General features: G+C 44.7%; 1 protein-coding gene across 2 annotated transcripts in view; it reads right to left on the bottom strand.

The window, feature by feature from the left end:
- Positions 1 to 1210: 1210 nt before the first annotated feature.
- The window catches only part of CPEB1 (cytoplasmic polyadenylation element binding protein 1), a 35757-nt gene continuing 12349 nt past the window's right edge, over positions 1211 to 24618 (bottom strand). The window contains exons 1-11 of one of the 2 annotated variants that reach the window (XM_063314165.1): positions 22610 to 22802; positions 22168 to 22359; positions 11864 to 12081; positions 11423 to 11669; positions 11210 to 11323; positions 9237 to 9326; positions 7110 to 7246; positions 6243 to 6441; positions 5369 to 5463; positions 3610 to 3690; positions 1211 to 2630 (exon numbers count right to left, since the gene is read on the bottom strand). In XM_063314165.1, the coding sequence (XP_063170235.1) occupies positions 2520 to 2630; positions 3610 to 3690; positions 5369 to 5463; positions 6243 to 6441; positions 7110 to 7246; positions 9237 to 9326; positions 11210 to 11323; positions 11423 to 11669; positions 11864 to 12081; positions 22168 to 22359; positions 22610 to 22691 (1566 nt within the window). In that variant the 5' untranslated portion in view covers positions 22692 to 22802 and the 3' untranslated portion in view covers positions 1211 to 2519. Of the gene's footprint in view, positions 2631 to 3609; positions 3691 to 5368; positions 5464 to 6242; positions 6442 to 7109; positions 7247 to 9236; positions 9327 to 11209; positions 11324 to 11422; positions 11670 to 11863; positions 12082 to 22167; positions 22360 to 22609; positions 22803 to 24618 lie in introns of those variants that run through there. The other variant, XM_063314163.1, reaches the window with a different exon arrangement.

Raw genomic sequence — 24618 nt, forward strand, 5'->3', positions numbered from 1 at the left:
GGGAGTTTTTCTCTCTCCAGGCCATATGCATTTCTGAGATGCCCTTGGAAATTTGGCACCCAAGCTGTTGCTTAGCTTATCTGAAGCTTAGTTCTGTTCAGTAGATTGCTTAGTAAGGCTGCCAACTTTTTATGATTTTCGTAGTATTATGGATATAGCCCTTAAGCTCTTAGATTAAATTCTAGAAAAAGCATTAAACCTCATTCTTCCTCATCCCCCCCCAAAGTCTAATATTGATCTTCAGAAACGTTAAAATGGATCGTGTGGTTAGAAATATGATGCACTTAACTAAATCTAGGTGTCTCGGTAATCAGAAATTCATTCGAATTTAAACATTTGTCTTCTTCCATCCAGGTGATAATGTGTTTTTTTAAGGCATTTATTGAGTGTTACCAGCCACTCTTGCCAACAACCCAAGATATGGGATAATGCTGGAGCATTTCAGAAAGGTACAAAACCTTTGGGGATATCATTATGATGCTTTCTAACTTCTTGCCCCATGAAATTGAGTAAGGGGGGGTGGAACAAGTGAAAACTTTCCTTTTGAGGACCACTGAAATACTAACTCAACTGGGCTGGAAGAATTATAGGTTAAGTGACACATTTATGCATGGGTATTATAGATGTCATCTAACTGAAGAAACATCAATCATCTTGACTTTAATACATGATTAATGCATCTATCTATTATAATGGGAGAAAAAAGATTTTATTGTCCAGATGCTTGAGTGGTAATTTTTCTGTGTATTTTACAAAGACATGTACCAATAGATTATCTGTAGCTCAGACTCACAAGATTCTGTCAATGTAGCCTTACAATAAAGTAGAATTAGCTCATCTTGTCGTGTTTCCTGTCTGGTTTACCTGGGAGGGCTGACATCAATCCTGCAAGTCTGAAAGTACATCCCCACCTGCCCTTTACTGCCTGAGTGATCAGGGCCGGCCCTTCCTAAGTTTCTTTCTCTGGCCTAGTCTGCTGGGGGCTCCCTTCCTCTTTTACCTGATCGTTCCCTGGGTGACATCTCTCCCCCACCTCATCTTCCAAAGTCACCCTTACGTTCCATCCCAGTGGTGGATCTTCACCCCTTAAAAACACTGCCAATTCCCCATTCCTCCCTCTCAGCCTAGATATACAGATGGCAACCTTGAGATTCCCCAGCCTCTTTAATGCACTTCCAAGCTGCCCTGAAAAAACACCACCAGCCAGAGATCTGCTGCAACGTGTTTATTATGTGCCAAGAACTACATCACAGCTTACTCCACGCATCTGTAGGAGAATGCAGTCTTGCCTGCATATGCTACAATGAGGTAGAGACTTCACATACTGCTTCACAAAAAACCCACAAAGAGCAGCTGGAATATGCAACATGAGCTCAGCAGGAAAAAGGGAGAACTTATAACACTCGTTCTTTGGCACACAGCTTCCAAGAGAGGGGAAAAAAAATAAAACAAAATCAAAACTTCAACTCCCAGCACAATCTGTGGGCTGCACTCCCTGCTCCTGAGGGGGCTTCTTGCCCCTCTAAAACAGAAAAGGGCTCCTAGTAAAACCTTTGCTGGCCCAACCAAGCGCAGCCCTTGAATCAGCTTAGATATAAAAAGAAAATTGAAGTCTTGTGACTTTGTGATTAAAAACCTTTGTCAAGCCCCCTGAAGTGCAACTTAAAGTGCAACGAACTATATACAGCAGATCAAAGATCCATTTATCCGGTCCAGTTTCAAAATCCAAAATATCCTATCCTTCTCGGGTTGTAAATACTGCTATTCACAACTGGGAAACTTTTTTTTTTTTTTTAAACTAACAGCTCCCAGACACAAGTTGCAATGATGTTAAAAGCTGCCAGGAAAGAAAAAAATCTAGTCTCAAACGACTTAAAAACCATTTCAAGAGTGTAAAAAGGAACTGGTAAAAATCCTGGAGCGTAAAATATGAAATATGATTTTGGTTTTAAGTGAAGAACAAAGTCTCCTTGTTGTTACAGTAAAAAACACCAGCTGAACATTCAGTTTATTCCGTTCAGATGGGGAAGGTGGGGGGGGGGAAGGTTAAACGAATGGAAAGGCACTGTATGGCAACTGCAAACAAAGTGGAGCCAATGAGACCTGCATTATTATGCATTCTACCATCAGTATTGCAAGAAATGTAAAAAAAGGGCCCTTGATAAATAAGAAATTGAGGCGAAGGCATCTGCATTCAACACCTTCTCAACCGATGGTCCCTTGAGGCTTCTTGTCAGCAAGCAAGGAACCAAAGTCTGGGAACTGCAGAATTGTTTGAGGGGCCCTCCCCTCACAAAAACCCCCAAACCCCTGACAAAAAAATTTCACTGTGCATTAGTGCAGAAACAAAGAAAGACCAGCGAGTGCAAACGTGAAGGCAAGATTCCCCGTTAGTCCTTCAGACGGGCATCTCCCCCAGCCCGGGTGTGGCACCAACTAGGATCGGTGGGCTTCTCTTCCCTGTGGCAAGTAACAGAAGAGCTTTGCCCGGCAAACAGGAGCAGCTCTCAGCCGCTGCTCTAGCTGGCATCTCGGTTCTTCTGGTTGCGCATCAGTGGACGGTGGTGGTGTAAGATCTCCATGGAATGCTTCCAGTGCCAGCAAGAGCGACAGAAGTATTTGAAGCACACCTAGGCACAACCAAGAGAATCGCAAGAAGGTCAGAAGCCACCTTGTACCAAGTCTGGCAACTGGGTTAGCACTGACCAGCTGCAGCTCGCCAAGGTTTTAGGCAGGATTCTTTCTCAGGCCTACCTGGAGATGTCAGAATCGAATCTGAGATCACCTTTGTGCAGAACAGATGCTCTGCCCTAAGCTGCAGTCTTTCTGGTACACAACTGATGTGGAATCTATAGGATTAACATTAGTGTTGATCTGTAGTAAGGACAGGGCTATGAGGTTCCATATAGGAATGGGCCCTGATGTTGTATAAACGGATGCAAGGAATCTCCCCATCCAGGGATACAAGAGTGCAAGCCAAATTGAAAATACAATTTCCCTCTGTAATAACAATGGACACTCTTCTTCTTCCCCTTTTATCAAGGCTGCTGTTATCCCAAGAAATCCAGATCTTGTTTTCTGCCAGGACTAAAAACAAAGCAAAAGACTATGCTGCAAGTTCTTCTAAACCAACCTTTCTCAACCTTTTGACCCTGGAGGAACCCTTGAAATATTTTTCAGGCCTCAGGGAATCCCTGCATATTCAGGCTCAAATATCGGCCAGGAGTTACAAAGTTATAATATTCTTTTCACGTGTACGCCTGTACGTGTGTGTGTGTGTGTGTGTATGCATTAAGAATGTTCTGCTGCCCCTTTGCCTTCCTAATTCACATTTCTAACACTGCCCAACTTCTTGACAATTCCCAGCAGCTTCAGAAATGTGAATTATAAGGTTTATTTACAATTTATGTATGTATGAATTATTCTGGTCTTCCCACCTGTGCGATGGATCCATTTACCAAAGTTGCAGGACATTTAACTACAAGGATATTTTAAAGGAGAGATGCAAGGAAGCCCAAAAGAGTTCTGCCAGTAATATATGCAGTAGTATTAAAAAACAAAACAGAAAATAAAAAGCTGCATCCCTCCCTGGATTTTGAGACCAAATACCTGATCTCTACAGAAGAAAGGACCGGGCTGAGATCTGCAGACCTGACACATGGCATCTTCTAGATACGGATCAATCTGAACCTGCGGGAAGGAAAGGAAATTCAAGCTATCTTACACAAGCATTGTGAGAAAAGGGGACACAAGCAGTTGGTTAATTCAGCAGAATAACAGATGCTTCACTGCTGCTTTGGGAGATGGTTGGCCAGATTCCCAGAAGGGTTAAAAACATAACCGGCCCCCACAGGTCTCCCCATGAAACATTCACAGAAGAATATGATTGCATGTAGTCCAGGCTTCATGATTTTAAAATTCAGCCAAACGAACTTTGTTTTGTACACAACATGGTATTTTTTTCTTTCACGTCTCTGTTTCTTTTTTGGCATTAAAAGGAAAAAAATAGCAATGTATTTTGATTGTGGGGATGGGAGGGAGGGATTTAATATTTCACTTATGAAACACCTACTGACAAACGACATACAGCCTCCTTAAAGACTATTCTGTTTCTTCTGCAACGTTCTGGTATCAACACGGCATGATACATAAAGCTTCCATGAACCCTGAAATATTTACGGTGGTATCCTTGGTTGCCTACCCCACTGTCATGAGTAAGGATGGCGAGCAGGGGGCTCCCACCCAGACTGTCAAGCGCATGCGTAGCACTGAGGAACTGTTCAGACATTCAAAGAGACACAGATCGGGACCGCCTTAACCTTTGGGGGTTATATGGCTGGGTTTTCCCACGCTTCCTCAGTTTGTTAGGATTCTTGTTAAGTACTACTAATAAATATTAGAGACCAAGTCATTGTCTCAGTGTGTTTCCTGGTAATCAGGACACCCACGCTCAGAAAACACGGGGCTTCGAATTCTCACTGAGCTGGTCAACGAAGCCCTCATGTGGTTCAATACAGGCTTAGGGTGTGTTCTATGAAATCAACCATCAAGGTTGAAAACTAGTTTTGGTAGTGTTGTTATAACCCAGACACCCAAAACTTTATCAAGAAATTATGGCTTGAAAAACTTTTGAGGGCTGGGTGCTGAACTTTAATTTTTGGAATAATCCAATGGCCATTTGAAAAGTAACGCTGCAACACAGGAAAGGCCATATCATAAACATAGGTGGGATTTTTCATTCCCCCCTACCCCTAGATTTGGAGGAGGGTTTACCCCCAGCTTTACATTAAGCCTTTATTTTATGGTTCACACTAAAGCTTCCCCCCTTGCATCAAAAAGTGGGATGCCATTCTACAAAGTTTCCACAATAATGATCAGACAGCAAAGTCTTCATTAACAAGTGGAGATTAGTTACAGATGTTAAAGTGTTTCAAGATTTTCTCCATGTAGTTACTCCATTATTGGACAGCAGGGGGTTTTAACACCACTTAAACCTAGTTTGGGGTTTGCCAGATTTGTTTCATTAACTGTAAGGAAAATAAGCTGCTGCTTGGTGCATCCTGTCCTCATTGCTTTGCTCAAGCAGTAACTCAACACATTTCAAGTGGGCCTTTCAGCAGACTGGATCCCAGATTATCCCTTAGTAATATGTTCAATCCCTAAAATCTACAATTCAGCATTTGTATTCTTTCTGCTGACTCCTTGCCAGCCTTGGTACTTGGAGAATGAAAAACCTGCTAGCTTTAGTACACTGTGTCTCCATGCATCTTTTATTCCATCCAGCATCTCTACTCTTGACTCTTGACTTGCCATGCTACAAGATTTGCTATCCCCACCTTACAAAGTTTACAACTTGGATGCTCAGTACCTTTTTTGTAAACTTGGTTGTTTTGATCTCCACAAACGCAGCACTCACTGCTTTCAGATAGCTGCGCTGGTTGTTAAAGGTGACACGGCCAGATCCTGCAAATAAGCCAGTCTATTAGTACAAGAAGTGCCTCACCAACGCTGATCAATAACAAAGACTTTATGAGTCAGCATGCACATGACTTACTACAAGGTCTGCCCTGCTAAGAGGAGAGAAGGACAGGTGGATTCTGAGCAGTATCTGTCTAAACCCTTATTAGACAGATGACAATATGAGAAAAGATTGTTTTAGGAATTGAATCTTTTGCTTATTTCTGCATGAAATGTCCTGATTGCACCTCTCAGATTAAGGTATGGATTGGAACTTGAATATTAATAAGATTTCACACTTCTCAGTTGGGTTTTTTTTTTGTCATGTTGAAATACATTTTGATATTCTTAATAATTGAGGATTAGTTCAGGAATACAACAGATGTATAGGTAAAAATATACAAAGTCAACCTGAACTGAAAACAGATTTCGTCCATTTTTAATAGCAGGCTGCAACTGTTAAACGACATATAAGATGTCCAGTGCAAAACGTACTGGGGGGAAAGAACCCATTTTTAATTCTGCCCCACTGCAAAGAATTGGCAAAGAGCGCTGGAAAAGCAAACTCACCCAGCTCCGTTCAGTTAAAATGATCACCAGACAGCTATTCTCTCCCACCCATGCTCACCACAGTCCAACAGTGGAACCAAGATATTCAAGCCTCTTCTTCTTCCCTAGGCTTCCTACAGGGAATGGCATTGCTTCCAAGGCATTATCCACAAAGCACAACCAGATACCACCACCACCACAGAAGGCACAAATAGCCAAGGACTGGCTTTACTTACCAATTGGATACTTGTGCTTGTCTGTGTCAATACCTGCATACACAACCCCTCCGAACAGGTCATTGAGGATTCCTGCTAAGGCCTCTGCATTCAGCATCCCATGAAGGGCTCCCACAAAGACTGTTTTGCCAGGATCAAGCCTCTGAGTTGGGCTGCGCACAAAATTGCTATCTGCCAAGACCCACGGGATCACCTGCACCTGAAGACATAATCACGAGAGCCGTTCAAGCCATCCACACAAATTCCATACCCTCCCTTAAGCCAAGGATCAGGTGGCTCTCCAGTTGTTGGTGAACCACAATTCTCAGCACGCCTCCCCACCAGCACTGTTAGAAGCTGCCGTCCAGCAACTGCATGCCGGCTGGGGAATTCTGGAAGTTGAAGTTCACACATCCTAAAGTTGCTGAGGTTGAGAAACACTGGTCTGACCATGCAACCAACCCAGAGACTGGATCCATACGTGGTCCTGGGCCATAATGCTTTGGCTTAGCATGATGAATGAACCCAGCCATTGCGTGTTGTAAGATTACCACTGCTTCAAGAGAATACAGTTAAAACAAACTATGACTTAGTATAATGTGGGAACTCAGCCAACACTGTCTACATTTTATACAATCAACTTGTCACTACAATATTGCTCTTGGGAATGAAACTGTCAGAAACACACTCTGGATGAGGGTCTGAATAACCTCCATGGGAACTAAGCTATAGAGATCTCTATTATTTTCAAGCAATATATACTCAAGCACTTCCCTTCCTGCATTCAACATCCTTTCTGGAAGCTGATGCCTCCAGATCTTTGTTCGTAATAAACTTTTGACCTACTAATTTCATTTTCATTTTGACTTGGCCACGCTGTTCACTCACCTCCTTGCACCGCATCCTACGGCTAGACATCTTGAAATAGTACTCGCTCAGGCCACTGGGGCTCAACATATCTCGGGAGCAATTCTGGAGCAGAGCACGCACAGATTTCTCTGATTCAAACACCAGGTAGGCATAACCTTGGTTAAGAATGAGAGGGAAGAATTTAAGACTACAGGGCACATCTTCTCTCTTCTAGCAGTCACCATAAGGGTAATTAATATTAAGAACTGCTTTGCTGTATCAAAGAGATCCATCCAGTTCAACTGTTTTGGGAATATTCAGTAACAATTCTCCACCTATCTCATTAATAATGTGCTTCTTCTGATTACGACGATGTTCTACTTAGATCAGTTGCTCCTCATTCTCTTTTCTTCCAAGCCTTGCGAAGTAGAATAAAAAGAACTGCCAATTGCACCTCTGATCCTGATTAGCCCCATTTGGGGAAGGCAAATTCTTGCACTTTAGGAACCAGGAGGAGAAAATAGCAGCCAACTTTATTCCTGGGTCCCTATTCCCTTTTCCGAGAGGGAAGACATGAACCACATTTCCTTTCAGCATGGTTATGTCGGCAAGATGGAAAACTATGCTCAATGGAGCAATTCTCTACAGTCTCTTCGCCAGACAGATCCATCCATCAGAGGAATGATGTCTAAAAGCAGCAGGGCTCTTCAATCTAAACCTAAAGTTGCTACTGAAAATCCAAAAACCTTTCTTTAAAAAAACACACACGCACACACAAAGGAACGCAAGGTTCCATTTGTGAGCTAATTATGACACAACACCAATCCTGTTGCAATACTCTGCCATCTCCCTGATGGCACAGCTATGGGGGAGGAAAATCACTAAACCATCTCATTTCCTTGGAACACGCTCCGTATGACTAGCCCTGCTCCTAAGGCAGGCACTGTGATGGGGAAGAGATGTCTGGCTGTGTCTTTTCTTGGGAGTCCTTATCACTATTGCAGCTGCTATTGCAAATGGAACATTTCTATACCTAATGCCCAGCTGGCCACTGTGGCTGGATATCATGAGTTGGAATCCAGTGTAAGTGTAGGACGCCTGACCAAGGGAGGCTGATTTTGAGTGACCAAGTGGCATGCACGACGAATGAAACTGTAAAATACTGTCACAGGGAAGCGGGTGCGGATTTATTCTCCATAGCTCCTGAGGCCAGGACAGGAGCCAACAGGCGGAAGCTTTACAGAGGGGGCCCAAACTTCTTGACCATGAGAGGTGTTCAACAGTGGAACAGCCTTCCTCCTGGAGTCATCACTGGAGGTTTTCAAGCAAAGACTGGGCAGCCGTTTGTCTGGGATGGTCTAAGGATTCCTGCCCTGGACAGGTTTGTAAAGCAGTGCAGAGGAAGGACGGCACAAACAGATAAGGGAGTTGTGGAAAAGATCACACAGTCCTGAGATAGAGCAAAGTGTGAGAAAGCAACCAGTAACTCCACCTTGATTTTGTTCAGGGTAAGACAGGGCAGAGAGAAGCTTGAACAGGCTTTCAAGACTGACGCCAACTCTTCGAAGCAGGCCTGGTTAAGAAACAGGCACAGTAAGGATTCCAGGGATGCTCTTTATTACAGTCTGGTAGAAAAACAGAATCCTGAGAGCCTAAGCCTCTCTTCGTCCTGTCTTATACTGAACAAAATCAAGGCGTGGTGATTTTGAGTTTCTTTCTCATGCATCTTCTTTCTCAGGTCTGTCTTTTTTCTGCAAGCCCCACTTCATGGTTCCCTCCTTCCTTCCCCAAGATCGCTTCCATATTCCTTCGGAGTTGGACCAGGAGATCTCCAAGGTGTCTTCCCACCTAGGGTAAGCCCTCCTTAACTGTGGTCCTGATGGGATGGGGACCACCATTGAGGGCAGCCGGGGTCCCTCCCCCGCCCCAAAGCCCTGGCTTGCTGCTGCCCTTGGCCCCAAACAGCCCCCAGTGTGCAGTTTTCCCTCAGCAAGGTGGAAAGGAGGTGAAAGGGAAGGACCTATGCACCAGAACGAGGCCACCAAACTACGGTGTGATCCCCATCCATCACCAGCATGCAGTCATGCCCAGGAGCCCTCAGTGCTCTATATGAAGCATGGATAAAAAGAGTTCCTACCATGTCTGTATTACCTTTAGGCATATTACCTTTGGGAGGGCAGCGGGGATGCTTGCTATCCTTACCAGGCCACTCCACTCTCAACGAGCCAAACACACGGAAGGTGCTGATTAGACCCGCTGCACAGAAGAAACATTTCGTTAGAGATGAGGAAAACCAACCAACCAAACCCAAATCAGTTTTCCCGCTCCAATATGTGGAGTAGGATGGGGGAAGGCTGCCTCTGGCCTTTGCCCCAGTGATGCTAGAGAGCATGGCCAAGAGTGAAGGGTGCTGGGAACTGTAGTTCAAATATCACCTGGGTTAGGATTGGCTTTAGCGCTCTCCACATTGCTTCACTTCAGCCCCGAGTGACCCCAAGCAGCATGGCCAACACTGAAGGATGTTGGGAACTGTAGTTCAAGCAGCACCTGGACAGTCAAAGGTCACCTGCCCCTACATTTCTTACCCATTCTTGGAGGGTAAACACATCTCTTTGCTAGCAAACTAACTCAGTCCTCTTTCAGCTAAATGACTTATAGATTCTGAAAAGGCAAAATTGCGCGTTCTGAGACCCACAGGCCTCATGCACTAACAATTCCTGGGTTCGGGCTCCTGGGTCCCCCATGAGTTGCTGCCAGAGTATGTTTCATCATGCCAACTGTATAGTGTTTATTTTTAATTAAATTCAAAGGAAATCAACCTGTTTTTGCTGTGTTTTCATCCACCTTTTAATACTGGCCCTGCCAACCTGTCAAGTCAGCGGGGCCCAGCATGACACTCACTGGCCCAGCGTGCTCCTCCAGCTTCCCCAGTTTGCACACGCTTTGCTAAAAGATGCTGTCAGACTTCCAAAAAGCTGTATTTTTTCAGACAGCAAGCTCAGAGCATGATACACCTCTACAGGTTTCATTTTTAATCCTTTTTTTAAAAAAGTATTCTTTAAACTTCAGGCACAGGTGGAGCAATCAGAGACATGAATTATCTGCAACCCCCGTCTGGGGAAGATGGATGGTGATAAAAATTTGATAAATAAATAAATAAAAACCTGGCTATTCAGTTCTCCCACTGACAGTTCATTCTGCTGCAGATGAGCCTTGAGCACAGAACCAGCAATGTAAGAGGTTCAGCTGTTATTACAAGCATTTCTGGAAGAAGTGTAAATGCCCTGATCTTTTTTATCTGTTGGTATGGAGATGAACTGCCCTAACTTTCTTGCAGCTGAAACACTAGTACAGGTAGTCCTTGCTTAATGACCACTCATTTCGTGACCATTCAAAGTTATGACAGCACTGAAAAAGGAGACTTATGAGCAGTCCTTGAAGTTATGCCTGTCACAGCGTCCCCACTGTCATTTGATTGCAATTTGGAAGCTTGGCAACTGGCGTGATTTATGACAGTCGCAGTGTCCCACGGTCACATGATCGCCATTTGTGACCTCCACACTTGACTTCCAACAAGCAAAGTCAACAGGGAAGCCAGCAGGAAGTCACAAATCACGGTCACATGACGTTACGCTTAATGACCCACGGTGCTTCGCTTAACAATGGCATCCAGAATTGCCATCCTAAGCTGGGTGCGGTCACGTGATTTTTCACTTTACAACTGTGCAGCTTAGCACCGGAGTTGCTGGTCTCAACTGTGGTCGGTAAGTGAGGACTACCTGTATGGCTTTTGCTGGACCTCAGCAGACTTCCTAGGTCTCTGAAGCTTTAAATCCTTAGCCCCTGTAGGTTTCAATGACCCCCACAGATCTGTAAAATTAGATGTAAAAACATGACAACATTTCCATTTTTAAAAAATGGCCAAGACTGTAATACTGTAGCATGAAATCTCAAGGGTGAGAATGCTAAACCCCATGAGACTGTGGCCATTTAACATTTGGGCACCTGCTGCATTGGGGAAAGCCACACCACGAAAGAAAGACTGCCACTGTGTGTCTTCTGAATCAGGCTGTTACCTGCACACACCAGAGGAGGGGCTTAACCAAGAGAAAGGACTGCAGGGGCTGCCAGGAACTCACCTTCTGTGATGTCCCAGGGAACGCCTCCTATAAACACCTTGCAGGAGTAAACGGGGTTTTTGTAGTTTCGAGGTGGGAGCTGCCCGCTCCATGTGCAGGTTGCCTCATTCACAGCTGAAGACAAAAGCCACAGAGAAGCTTCATCTCTCCTCCAGAGACCCTGGAGGAACTCTGGCCTCGCCTCCCTGAATGCACAGCCCAGCCTCGGCTCACCTGCGGCTTGCTTATGGAGTCTGGCTTCCCTTTCAATGCTGAAGGGATCCTCCGGGGAATCCGTTATGTTCCAGGATGGCCAGGTGGAGGCCCCAGGCCACTGCTTGGGCATGCTGGTTGGGGTGGACGTGACAGCAGCCAAGGCAGCCTGCTCCTGATCCAGGTGAGATCCTGCTCCATTTAAGGAATCTCTGGTTATGCCTCCAATAGGCAAGAACGGCAGAGGAGGAGAGATGCGGAGACTGGACTGCAAAACACGTTCATCAGAAGCACAGTAAAAATCACATTTGGGAAGAAGCTTGAAAGCCATCAAGCCCAACCTCCCAATTATGCAAAACTTAAACCAAATCAAAACAGGTTTAGGAGCAACTTGGGAAAATCTAACTCCTTCCCACTTCCATCTCCAACACGGTGTGAGAAAAAATAATGATGGCTTCTTACGATCAGATCGGAGAGATGGTCGGATCCAGAGCTGAATCCACTAGTGTCAGAGTCAGAGGGACTGCTGGAACGAGAATACAGGAGGGACCGACTGCTGTCCAAGCGGGAGGCCCTCAAAGTTGGAGTTGGAAGGTTCTCGCTCAGCTCTGAGCCAATGGGATCTAGTGGCAGGAAACCCAGAGATGGCTTCCCAAAAGGATTGCCCAGCATGTTGAGAACTGAAAAGCAGGACAGAAAGTGTGATGAATGAAGGGTTCCCAGGGTGGCACACACTCTCAGGTCCCTTCAAACTGAGCCATCTTTGGATGCTAAAAGAGAAAAATCAAAAAGAAAGAAGTCAATTATGGGCCTGTATGCACCTGCGCTAGGAAGCAGGGCAGCCCCTAACATTTAATCTACACGGTTCACTTCCCCGTGGTAAAATGGCTCCAGTGCAGGTGCCTCGCCTCTGAACAGACACACAAACCCATCTCCATTCTCTGAGAGATTCAAAAAAAAATCTGACTTCATTAAGCCTTCGGTTTGCTTGCAGTTTGGCTGGTTGAATTCCATTGGCTGCTGCCCTCTGAGGTTGAGCACAATAAGGCACACCTTCAATGGTGTTTGTGAAGCTGAAGTTACCTCACAGACAGTGGTGGAAGATCTGAAAAAGCTAAAAGGCACGCAGGGGTATATTTGCCTTGATAGCCCCAGGATATCTAGCACGCTTCAATCACGTAAGACCCCATCACTCCAACTCATCTCTCTGGCCTGCCATCAGTATCTTCCCTTTCCTCATCCGGCAGTCTAAACCTATTTACTCCAAACCATTTGTGTTGCAGAATGCTGGGAAAGCCTTTAGCCCAGGAGAGGTCAAAAAAGTCACACACCAAGCATTTCTATAAAAATAATTTATTTACAGAAAACAAAAAACAAAAGCAAAACATTTAAAGGACCTAGCTCCCTTTTTGGAGCAAGCCTTGCTGAGCTACATTTCCAGCAGAGAGAAAAAGAAGAAGTGAGAACAAGTCCGGGCAGGTCCTCCCCCCAGGCTATTTTGCATGAAGCACGTGAGAGGAGACAATCAAATGCAACCCCTTCACCTGGCCAAATGATTAGGTATAATAGTAGCTTAATCTGTTAGTAGGAAAACCTCAACAATTTGTTTCAGCAGAGCCACCTGTAATGCTTTTGACCCCAAAGCAATCCTGATTATTTTCTGACTCCAGCTAGAAAGTCTTTCGAAGCTGGCCAATAGAATCTCTTTCAGAGACGGCTCCCCCACTCATAAAAAAACCTCACACATTCCCTCCTACACACAGCTGTCTTTTCTACAATCACATGGACCAATCACCAGACATACACTAAAGGCTGTGTACTGCAGCCAGAACCTTGTGCAGCTTTGTTCGAAAAAAAACACACACACACAGCCAAAAAGGCTGGCATTCCCACTGTCCACGCTTCATGAACAAAGACGTTGACACAGGCACGTTGCATCGGCACAAACAGCAAAAGCCTCCAAGGGCAAAAATAACACAAAAAGAAAACCTGCACAATGTTGGGCTAAAGAAGATATGAGATGTCATACTGATCTATAGAGTTAAGAGGATTTAAATTTGCCCTTTAAAAGGATAGTTTCTAGCCCTCATGATTTCAAACTGATGTTTCTCATATTTATTACTATCTTCATAAGCATCCAGCTTGTGCGATCTTGTGCTGACAGCAGATGAGAAGATCCAAGCAGATCAGAAGCTGTTTGTACAACTCTTGAGTTGTCACAGAACATGCAATAAATAAGGGAATCAACTGATTGTGCATCCGCCTTACTTATTCTGCAATCAAATCTTGGATTAGGGGTGTCAAGTGTGGGCCTTCTTAGCTGATGCTATGAGAGTTAATTTCCAGTATTTCCTGACTGCCAATTTTTGAAGCTTCCTAAGATCACTGTAGCAAACAAAACTGACCCCAGGGAGCAACTTGCAAAAAATATTCCCTTTCAGGTATTGAGGTCAGATAAAGCCAGCCATCTCTTGTAAACACAAGGAAACCCAGGAGGCTTGCAGAGATTGCTAAAACACCATGCACCGACAGGGGTTTGGATAATTCTTCAGAGACAGGTTACTGTGCAACTGCTATATTAGCAGTTTGTTTATTTTTAGATGTTAATGAAACATGCTGTGCTTCAAAATCTAAGCTAAGAACAGGCACCCTTTTGTCAGCCAGAAACTGCATGCTACATTCTGGGGAAGGTGAAAGGCTTCAGTGAGCTGAACTGTGATGCCAACTAGGTACATTGTGACATATGCACCCAGGAATTTATTTTCCTTAATTGTCTGGAAGGGGGATGCATGGAGCATTTTTTTCTTTGTTTCGGTGTCCCCTGGCTCCAGTTAACAGGAAACCGGGTTTGTTCAGCCACCAATCAGAAGGTGTTGGAAGAGCTAATGAGAGAAAACTATATTCTAGTAGATGAGCTGGCAGAGTGAGACCACAATGGAGGATTATGATCTTGATCCAGACAGAGAGCTGTTCTGGCTACTTTTGGGTTATTTTTTAATATATAATGCAAGCCAAAAAAAAAAGGGGGGGGAGGAGGGAGGAACAAAAAGAAAAAACCCTCAAAAACATATACCTCATACCAATCTAATCTAAGGATGTGTTGGGTGTTACGCTATAAAAATAGATTAGTAACGCTTAACTTAGTTTACTTCATTAGGAAAAAAAATTAAGCATATACATTCTGCTTAATATACATATACATTATATACATTAATATATATTGTCAACATTTTAAAATCATCCTCCAATCAGAGCTCACAGTGGTAAAATGCTTGTTCAAATATAGAAAAAAACGCAGGTCCTACAGACCACTGCATAATTGGTAGAAGAGAAACAATCCCAACCTTCCTTTTAGTTCTTTTTTTTTAAATTATAACACTGTACAGCATCCATTTCTGCTGTCCTCCTGAAACCAATGAGTCTTCAGAATAAATTTAATCTGTGAAGAAACTTCTGCCCCAAGGGAGCTATTACAGCACACAAACCACTTCGTTTTGAGCACCACATCTAACAGTACCCAAGCCCATCCATTTCTTGCTGAAAAGGTATGTCATTATCTAACAGAGGAAGACGAATACTTTTTAGTTGAATTAATTGTAAACTGCGCTTGCCATTTGCAAAAGGAAAACCGTAAATTATACCCAAATCTTGAAAGAGGCCAAGTTAGATAAATTAGGTCTAAGGAACAGAAAGTCACCACTTTCTGTTGGTTTTACAGTAAGTTTTCACAGCGCCCGTCAATCACATTCCTAGGACGCTTTGCAATAACAAAAGAATGAAAAGATAAATCTGTAAAAAAAACCCTATAGTCTAAAAGCCACAAGGTAATAAAAAAGCAATATAACGCAATCAGAAGATTTAAAACTTGCATCTAAACCCTGGGGAGGGGGAATTAAACGACAGCCTAATGGCCCTTCCTGGCAGCCCCCCACCTCACGTCAGATTAAAGTTTATTCAGATCTTCTCCAATATAAATGTCTGGCAGCAAACTGGCTGTTTTTTTCCTACAGCCAAGGGAGGGGGGCAGACCCTATTGCAAAGGATACCCACTAACAATGCAAATTTGTTGCCTCAGAATTCTACATCCCCAATTCTTTGAATTCTGCAGCGCCAACTATATTCTGCATTAGAACTCTCAGGATTGCCTTTTGTGGGCTTCAGGGCAGGATTGTGAGCATGCCAATGCCTAATGCAGCAGCTGTAGAACAACCAAATGCTGAAATCATGGGATGTAGTCAAACGAAGACTGTTCCAAGTGGGCCCTTTTCTTTCTTTTGGCAACAGATGCAAGCCAGAGGAAGCCTACTTGCTGCAGCAGGTGATAGCTTAATACCATTCTTTTAGGTGCACAAACCCAACCGTTTGATCCTTGGGAAACAGCCTTTCCCGATTCTTCTTATTGCATTCTCAGCTCTCTACAGCCACTCTGAAGTCAAAGGTTCCTGAAGTGGTCAGCAATCTCAAGAGCCTATCGCACAAATTAGCAGCAACAGAATAGCTAAACGAACCCAGACGGATTAAAAAAAAAAAAAGAACTTTCTGCTGGGCTGAGATGGATAGCACTGGCAAGCTCATGTGTTTTCCCCTATCAACACAGCACACTCCCACGGCTTTCAAATCCCCGTTCCCTTAATTCTAAAGGTGGCCTATGAAAATTGTCCACGGTGCAGGAAGCTAACAATTCAATTCAATTCTATATGATCAAAGATCAGCCACAGAAAGCACACGAAGATGAACCAGGAGTTCAGCATTAACACTAAGAACCTTAGAAAGGCCCTTTAAATCAATCCTTAGGAGATCAGTCAGGGTATCTTCAGAATAAGCCTGCGAAGAAACACAAAGGAATGCTCTAACAGCGATTTTCATAGATGTTATTACAGGGAGAGGCCTCGGAAGCATCACTTTAGCACGGCTCACTCTGGAATGGCCTCTCATAGGAATAAGATTAAGCAGGTCTTTATCTTCTGACTTATTTCTGTTGCTTTGTCTATCTGCCACTCCCAATGGCAATTGCTCAGATATTAACACTCGTGACTCAGCTCTTCTACTGAGCATGGGTAAAACCTACTCCATGGAGTTAAGTCTGGCAATAAGAAGGGAAAAAATGGAACTCCGTGTAGGGTAACCAACTGCAGAAATTCAGAATTCATGAACTGCATTTGTTCTTCCCAGTCCCTAAATCCAGTTAACAAACTGGAGGGGATCTCTGTTGCTAACAATTAATCTTCCCAGGCCTCACCTTTTGCAAGAGCACAATACACTGAACGCTGGATCGCAAAAAGTGTCTCTCCCCTTACTAGAAAGCAAATAATAATTTTAAGTGTAGGGGCACTCAAAGTGTTTTTGTCTTGACCACAAGCCACTTTGGGAGAATGTGGGTTTGAAAAGGCAGCATAAAAATGCCTGAATCGAGTAAATTAAAAATAATCCTAGCAGACCTGACAGAGATGAGGATTGCCCTGTATCAGTCTCTCTATGGTGTGGGCAAAGGTTTTTAAAACTAAGTCCTTCCTAAATCCACCCCTCAGTTCAAAAGGGGTGCAATCCTCCAGAAAGAGGATTGTTTGGGAAAATAGCATACTCTGTGAATAATCCAATACTCACATGGTACGTGATTTTGATCACAGCCAATACCCATTGCTCACTTAGGGCCTCGATCGGATGCACTCCCAACCTGCTCAGATTATATGACAAATAAAGGAGTCCTCATATTACTTAGTAAGTTTTGGGACTTCCACTGCATCTGATCTTTTATTTACACATAAAATAGGAGAAGGAAGAGGAAATGGGGATGGAGACAGAGACAGACAGACTGACTTAACATACTGACTGCATATTGTTCAAAAACCATGCAAAAAACTAATTTTGCCTCAGTTATGCTTTTGCCAGGAAATTAAATCTAGGAATTAAAAATAGTAGCCCCATCGCAAGGATAAATAAATTTTCCCTGTAGTCCAGTACAGAAACTAGAATACAATAAAGAAAAGACTGCAACTTTAAGAAACATAGGATTTTCTTTTTCATGTGCCATATTCTTGTCCTCACCATTTCAAATTTGGGGGAACTCCTTGTAGTAGAATATTAGTAGCCAGAAATACCAGCCAACCAATTTAATCACTTGAAATTAATTGGGGCCAGAAATGGACTGTTCATGGCCCAAAGAAAATGAGGACTTAGTTTAAAAAAGTGAGTAATGGCAGGGGACTGCATTTGTTCCTTGAGCAAACTATTCCCAGCAAAAAATAAAACTTACGCACTGCGGAAGATTCTGTTTCAGCTGTGTTTGTTTTCTGGAGGCATCAGAAATGTTTTTCCTCCAAATGATAAATCCATTCTATGTCTCCTCCTGCACACATACTCCCATCATCCTTGCGAGATGTCCCTATTGATTCTAAAGCTTTGTAACCTCCTTCAGAGGCCCCACTACATGCCCAATCCTCAAGAGCAACAGGAAGAGAAGCCGTGGCCTTTTCTGTGGCAGCAACCAATTTTTTTCCCTAAGAACCCTTGGTCCCTTCTCTATCTTGTGGTAGACAGATCATACGATCTGCTGGCTTTTGTTGAGTGTCAAAGCTGTATTCTTTGCTCTAGAACACTGTTTCCCAACCTGGCAATTTCCAGATGTGTGGAGTTCAGCTCCCAGAATTCTCAGGAATGGCTGTATTGACTGGGTGATTCTGAAAATTGAAGTCCACACATCTGGAAGTTGTCCAAGTTGGGAAACGTTACTCTAGATGCTTTAAAGATGGTTTGCTCTGCTCCAAACTTGATCATTTTTAAAAAAATGTTTTATTGCTGGAGGGAAGGAAGATCCTTTGGGTTGAAAGGCAGCTTATAAATACTGTATTTTAATAAACGAAAACCCAAAGATGCAGTAGAGTATTAAACCATTGTCAGACCTTCCAGCTGTTCTCTTGCAAAGATCCAGAACATGCAAATATTGGGGAACAGGTTTCATAGAATTTGAACTAAAAGAGGAGGGGTGGGTTTCTACTCCATTCCTCTGCTCAACGGAGGAGCTACTGAACCATTTAAAAAATGCCCAGGTTATACTTCACAGCCTTCAGCTTGAGCCAAGGAGGAAAGGCAGTATATAAATATAATAACAAATACACAAAAAGCAGCATCTGCTTTCACAGATCAGTGATATGTCAACACTGTCCTAAAGAGTTGTTCCAACTGAAATTGTGCCTCTTTCTAAACATTTCGGGCTGGCTATGAGACTGTCATGGGGCAGAAGAGACAAACTGGAGATGCAAAATTGCACAGCACTGTTTGCCACATCACTAAGAAATCTTTGAAATGGGAAGATGATGGCCAAGATATAATAGGAGCTGCCAAATCTGGAATAATTTCCAATGCAGTAAAACAAGGAGGAGACACCAGACCCTCTTTCCCAAGGGGGGGGGGCTCTTATCTGATCCATCAGTCTCAGCCTTTGACATTCTGCAGCCAATGGCAAAGAGGCTTGGAGATATATGCAAATTGCTCCCGAGGACACAGCATCCCCCGGTAGATGAACGACAGGCCTGGGAATGCTGCCTGCTTTGGGTACCTGGGGAGGGGGCTCCTCGCTTGTCTGCAACAGGGTATCTGCTAGTGCCCTGCTCATTTCATGAAGCAACACAGGGCTTCTGACTCCGTGCTTCAAGAGAAACAGCAATGCTGTACGCCATGGCTTGAAAAAGGCTGAGCTCCGTCTTTAAATCACTGCTAGCCCCACCCAAGAGGCATTTGGATTTAGAAGAGTCACAACAGCCTGTCTGGATTCCAAGCACATCCGAAGTCAAACACTGGCACTTTGAGAGTGCAAATCAGCAGTAGTATTTTTAGCCCAATTGCAAACTTTCTGCACTTCCCAGCCAACTCCCTGAGGGTTGGTACAGCTGAGTCATTGTAGAAGCTTCCAAACTGCCAAGACCCACAAGGCTGCTTCCTACTTGGCAGGGTCTGTCCTCCCTACCCCACAGGCTTGGGTCTTGAGACCAGCCCAGTCAATGCTGCAGTTCTAGTGCCAAGCACACTGCCAGCTGCTGCATCAAAACCCAGCGAGGGAGCTGCCTGCTGAAATCTGACTCCAGGCAGAGCATCCCAGTCTTTGCTCAATAAAGCGACCTTCTCAAAGAGAATTCTCCCTTTGCCCCAGAATGCCCCAGAAAGGCCACTCAGGGGAGCACCTGCTTCCCAAGCCCTCGCCATGTTTAGCCTCCCTTCCTCTAAGATGCTACATCCCCCTAAATATTTCATCTGCATCCACTCCAACATTGCAAAGTCATTGTGCAGGGGGTGGAGTTGGGGAAGAAGATAAACAGGGGATCTACGCAGGATTAGAAACCTGCGCACTCCATACGGCCAATTACTCCAAGAGCAATACTTGGATTCGGAATTGCAACTTCTCTCATGCTACGTGACTTAGAGCCACCCGATCCCCCTCAAGCACACCGAACTGATGTTCCAGCCCCACTTTTCTGCTATCAGGGTGAGGTCTCTGCGAAGGCTGCGTTCTTACAACGCAGCATAAAGTTGGATGAACAACTACAAATGCCGACTCCAAGTCTGCCACTGACTTTATTGTTTTAAAGGTAACCTGAAAGCCAATCCTCCGTACAGTTTCTCCTAAACTGGGCAGGATGTTCATGTTGAGTTGGGCTAAAATGGGACAGTGAAGGGTTAATTCATTGTGCCCAGTAATATTTCACGTGGAAGTATATTTAGTATCAGGGTCACTACGTAGACCACGCCATGGCTCTAGAAAAATATGATTCAAATGCCAAAGGAATAGGAAGAGAACGTTCAAGTATTTCTGCAATGCAATTATGGCTCTGCAATACAGTCTTGGATAATGAACGCCTTTAGACCGGTAAATGAAATTTCATTTTCCATCAGCAGGAACTGTGGAATTTGTCCATTTGATGTCAGAGCAGTTCTCTTCAAAGACAAAATGACAATTTGATAAATTCGTGTTCTGCTCACCTACCGCCAAAGCTTTGTGCTTTTATATTCGGGCCAACATGATGGCTGAGAAAATTATTTTGAATCTCCCAGACAGGGCAGCGAGCTCTTCTTGTTGCCTATGTGCTATTTAGGAGCTGTTTCTCCATTTTGTACTATAAGACCTCTTTGATCCACATGGGACATGGTGTTAAGGACAGGTAGATGACCCCATTTTGATCCTGCTAACTGGCCAAACCCCACTAACTTTTTCTGCAGGGACTCTCAAAAAGGAACACATCTATTGTTTTACAGTTTCTCACGGTTGGCAAGCTCCAATTTTGCCCTACCTCAAGATGTCTGCAGAAAGACACAGCCCGAGCCTGTTGCAACTACATACTACCATAAGACCAGGAGTTGTGATCTTTAGCCAGGAGGTCAAGGCTGTTGAAACAACAAAGGAATGCCAAGAATGGCCGAGGGCAGCCCTTTCTAAGGCCTTCTATAGACAGGCACTGTCCTCTGGTGCATCACCAGCCACAGCCCGAGGCCGTCTGATGGAAGGCTGCAGCTTCATTTACCAACTCCAGACTGCCAATCCAGACAACGGCAACAAGGAAGTACAATTAGGTGTGGTGCTTCCCTATTGCCTTTTGAGCTGTCTGTATCTGCAATTCTACGAAGCCTTATGGAATGGCTGGAACACTCTGGCAGCATAAAGCAGCTGATCTGGGTACAGCCACAACCGATGGTGACAAAGAAGTTTCAGCTACCAAAGTCCTATGGTAGAAAGGCAAGTATGCCTTTTTACACAGCTCCTCCAAAGCCAATTAAAGCGTATTTAAATTAATACGTGGATGCCGTAAGGATTCGTAATGGCCTAGCCGGTCCTGTAACAATCCTGCCAAAACATATATGGAAAAGTCCTGCCAGCTGACGGCTACACAAAACTATAGGTTCCACACCTTTATCCTGAAAAATTTGGTATTAATGCACAACACGTGCCTTAACCACAATAGCTGCCTAGTCACTGTCCTTTGTGGAGAGCTCCATTTGGACCAATCTGAGTTTCATGAGGTTGCATCTTTCCAAAGCATCACATTAGCACATGTGGGAAAGGGCAACATTGGATGGAACAGGTGTGAGCATTCCGTATTTTAGGGGCAGCTAAGATTTAAGGAAAAACCGAGCACAATCTTCTCTGGGGTTAAAAGAACCACCAAGAATATAAAGAAACAGCTCAGAAAAAGAAAAGAGTCCCAACCCCAGATCTAAGAGGCACTGTCACTCGTCTCTTTAATGACTGGGTTGATGGTGGCTCTGGAGCATACGGTAAGCAGCCCCAGATCTCCCAACACTCTGGATTCCTCCGAACATACACCAAACTACTCTTACCCCAGGGGCAAGCAGCCTAAATCAGCCTGGGATCAATTTGGGAGCTAAAGACAGGATAAACAAACACCAACTCCCTGCCATCATCTCTGTTACAACAGTCTGCCCACAAACCTACTTCTGTGAATGTCATTCCACCAGCCCACTGTCTGTGCAGGACCATCCCCAAAAATGTGGCTGGAGAAAAAACTCCCTCCCCACCCCCACGTTAACCACTATATGCTCCCTACTGCTTCAAACTTAGAAAGTTATGACTCTGTATTAGTGAGGGGGGGGTTTAATTCTCAACAGATTCCCTTCTAGGAAAGAGGGAGGAGGGAGGGAGGGAAGGAAGGAAGGAGCGAGCTGCTAGGGATCTGCTCCTCCACGAAGAACAGCTCCGGGTGACAGAGCTGCAAAAGGCAATCCAGCAACTGTTGCTGTGCGTCAGCAGATTCACTCACCAGACTGCGTGCTTGGCTGGGCTGCAGCATCCGTATCCTGGGTACTCCATGGCCTATCCCACCCTGGCAGGCTAAGGGACTGCAATCCAAGGCACAGGTCACTGGCGTCTGGGAGGCCACGCGGAGACTCCTGGGCAGACGGGGGGAAGAGCATCCTGCTCGCTGTTCCTGTTCCCTCGGAGTCTGGAAACTCTGCTCAGACAGGAAGGGGGGAAAATGAACGCCACACCGACCCACACAGGTGTTTGGGTGTTTCCCACCCAGCCAAGCTCCGGCCAGATCTCACAGTGCTCCGGGGCTATTCTAGAGGCCGCTCCTTCGTGCATCCAGCCAGAGAAAAAGTACCATCTGGCCTGTAAACAGAGCTTCCTCTACCTTCCACCTTCCTATCCCGCCTGCACTACTGACTGGGCCAGCATGTGATCAAGCTGCTGATGCTTACCGTGTGCCATAGACGTCACTCGGCCATGCAACAGAACCACATCTTCGTTTAGAGGAGAGAGGTGGAGAACAAACCTGCCCATGGGGGTCTGGGCAGTGTGCAGGAGAGGAGGCGGTGCAGTCGCCGCCAGCCCCAGGGAGCGTCGCTTAAGCAGGGAGCTGGGCTTAGCTAGCAGCAGTGCAGGGAGGTGGCTTGTAACAGCCACCCCTTCAGCAACAGCTGTAGCAGAGCGGCAGCCACAGAGTGAGCAAGCAAGCAAGCAAGCGAGATCACACTGTCAGCTTGGTGCTCTCCTGGCCCCGCCCACACCCCCCAAAATCTTTTCCACCCTGGAAAGCTGCCAGCTGCTGGTGCAAGCCCAAGAAGACAACAAAAAATGCAAAGCTTCACAATTCTGCTAGCATAATCTCTTTGCCTTAAACTTGGCAACCAGGTTCGCTGCCTCTCTGCATTGTTTATGACTATGGACAGCCTTCAAAAAGGGGCGGGGGTTAGATTCTGAGCTAGAAACGTGCCTGCACCCTAGAAAAGAGGGCAATGCTAATACAGACGGTCACAAAATGGGCACAGTGCTGAGCAACCTGCCAGCACCCCCAAGCATCTTTTCTTCTCCAGTGACAACAGTCACAGGTTCCTCACCAAGAGGCGTAAACTCACTGTGCTGCATCTTCATCCAGACATGCTTGTAAGAAAAATGCAGTATATTTTTCCAATTCCAGCATAATGCAGAGATCAGGGTGGGAACTGGGCCATGGAAAGGTTATCTTCCCTGCAAACCCAATTTCCCTTCCTTTGCACAGCATCGTAACAGCTGGGGTTCATATCACATAGAACCAAGTTTCTTACGCCATCCTCTGGGCTTGCTAAGAAAACAGACTTGCTTTGCCAGGGCCAACCTATTCTCAAGAAAGCTCCTTCCAGACCAGTTTAAGCTTTTGGCATGCAAACGAACGGCCACTGCAACATTACCAGGATGCAAAAGTCAGTTGGTTGCAAATTATGTCATTCAGAGTCAAGGGCAAGCCCAGTCACCAGTATCTAATTTTACGTAAGTAGATGCTGCTTAAAACCAGAGTTCCTCTATGCAGAGATTTATCTCGCAAAGGAGTTATTTTCCTTCCAGGCTGTACAAACCAGAATACAAAATAGATCTTCCCCTGTATTCAGAAAGCGAGCATAGTTCCTGTTTTGCCCTATAAACAAATCAACAATAGTTTCTCACACTTGCAAGGTAGCTTGCTTTGTGCAACTTTTGTAAGTGTTGGGCACTTCTGGTTATGCTAATAGAAAATAAAGAACTTTTTGTATTATGCCAATGATATTCTCATCAGAGTTAGCCAAAGTTGCAAAGCTTAAGTTTCAACTGCTTGACTCATCTTCTCCCTCGTTTCTAAAGTTGCTAGTAAAATTTTAATCCGGGTTGTTTATAACCGGAAATCAGTGTTTCACTAAAACGCAAGCTGGCTTCATGCACTACACTAAGCCACCAGGTGGTTTGTTTGGTGTTTGGTTGTATAAATCTAGCCAATTCTTTAAGGATTGGAAGAGAGGCCAACTAGAATCGAAGTAGAAGGCTGAAACACTAGCAGGATGTGCAGATAACATCACTTTGCTAGCCAGAGTAAGGAAGACTTAGAAGAGCTCATCATGAATCTGAGTTAATGTTAAATATGAAGAAAACAAAGGTATTGTCATGCTACTTATGGGACTTGTACAGGAATTAAGGTAGTGGTTTGTTTTCTTGGGTTGAAGAATAGATCAAGATGAACCATGAGACTGAGAAAGACAACACAAAGCCAGTCTGGTGAAGGGGCTGGCCTAGAACCCAGGAGACTGTGAGTTTTAGGCTTCCCTTAGCCATGAAAGCTGGCTGGGTGACTTTGGGCCAGACACACACTCTCAGCCCAAGAGCCAATCAGGCGTGGTAGGAGAGTTCTAGTCCCGCCTTAGGCCTGAAAGCTGGCTGGGTGACTTTGGGCCAGACACTCTCTCTCAGCCCAAGAGCCAAT

Source organism: Candoia aspera, chromosome 13, assembly GCF_035149785.1.
Source record: "Candoia aspera isolate rCanAsp1 chromosome 13, rCanAsp1.hap2, whole genome shotgun sequence".
NCBI lineage: Eukaryota > Metazoa > Chordata > Lepidosauria > Squamata > Boidae > Candoia > Candoia aspera.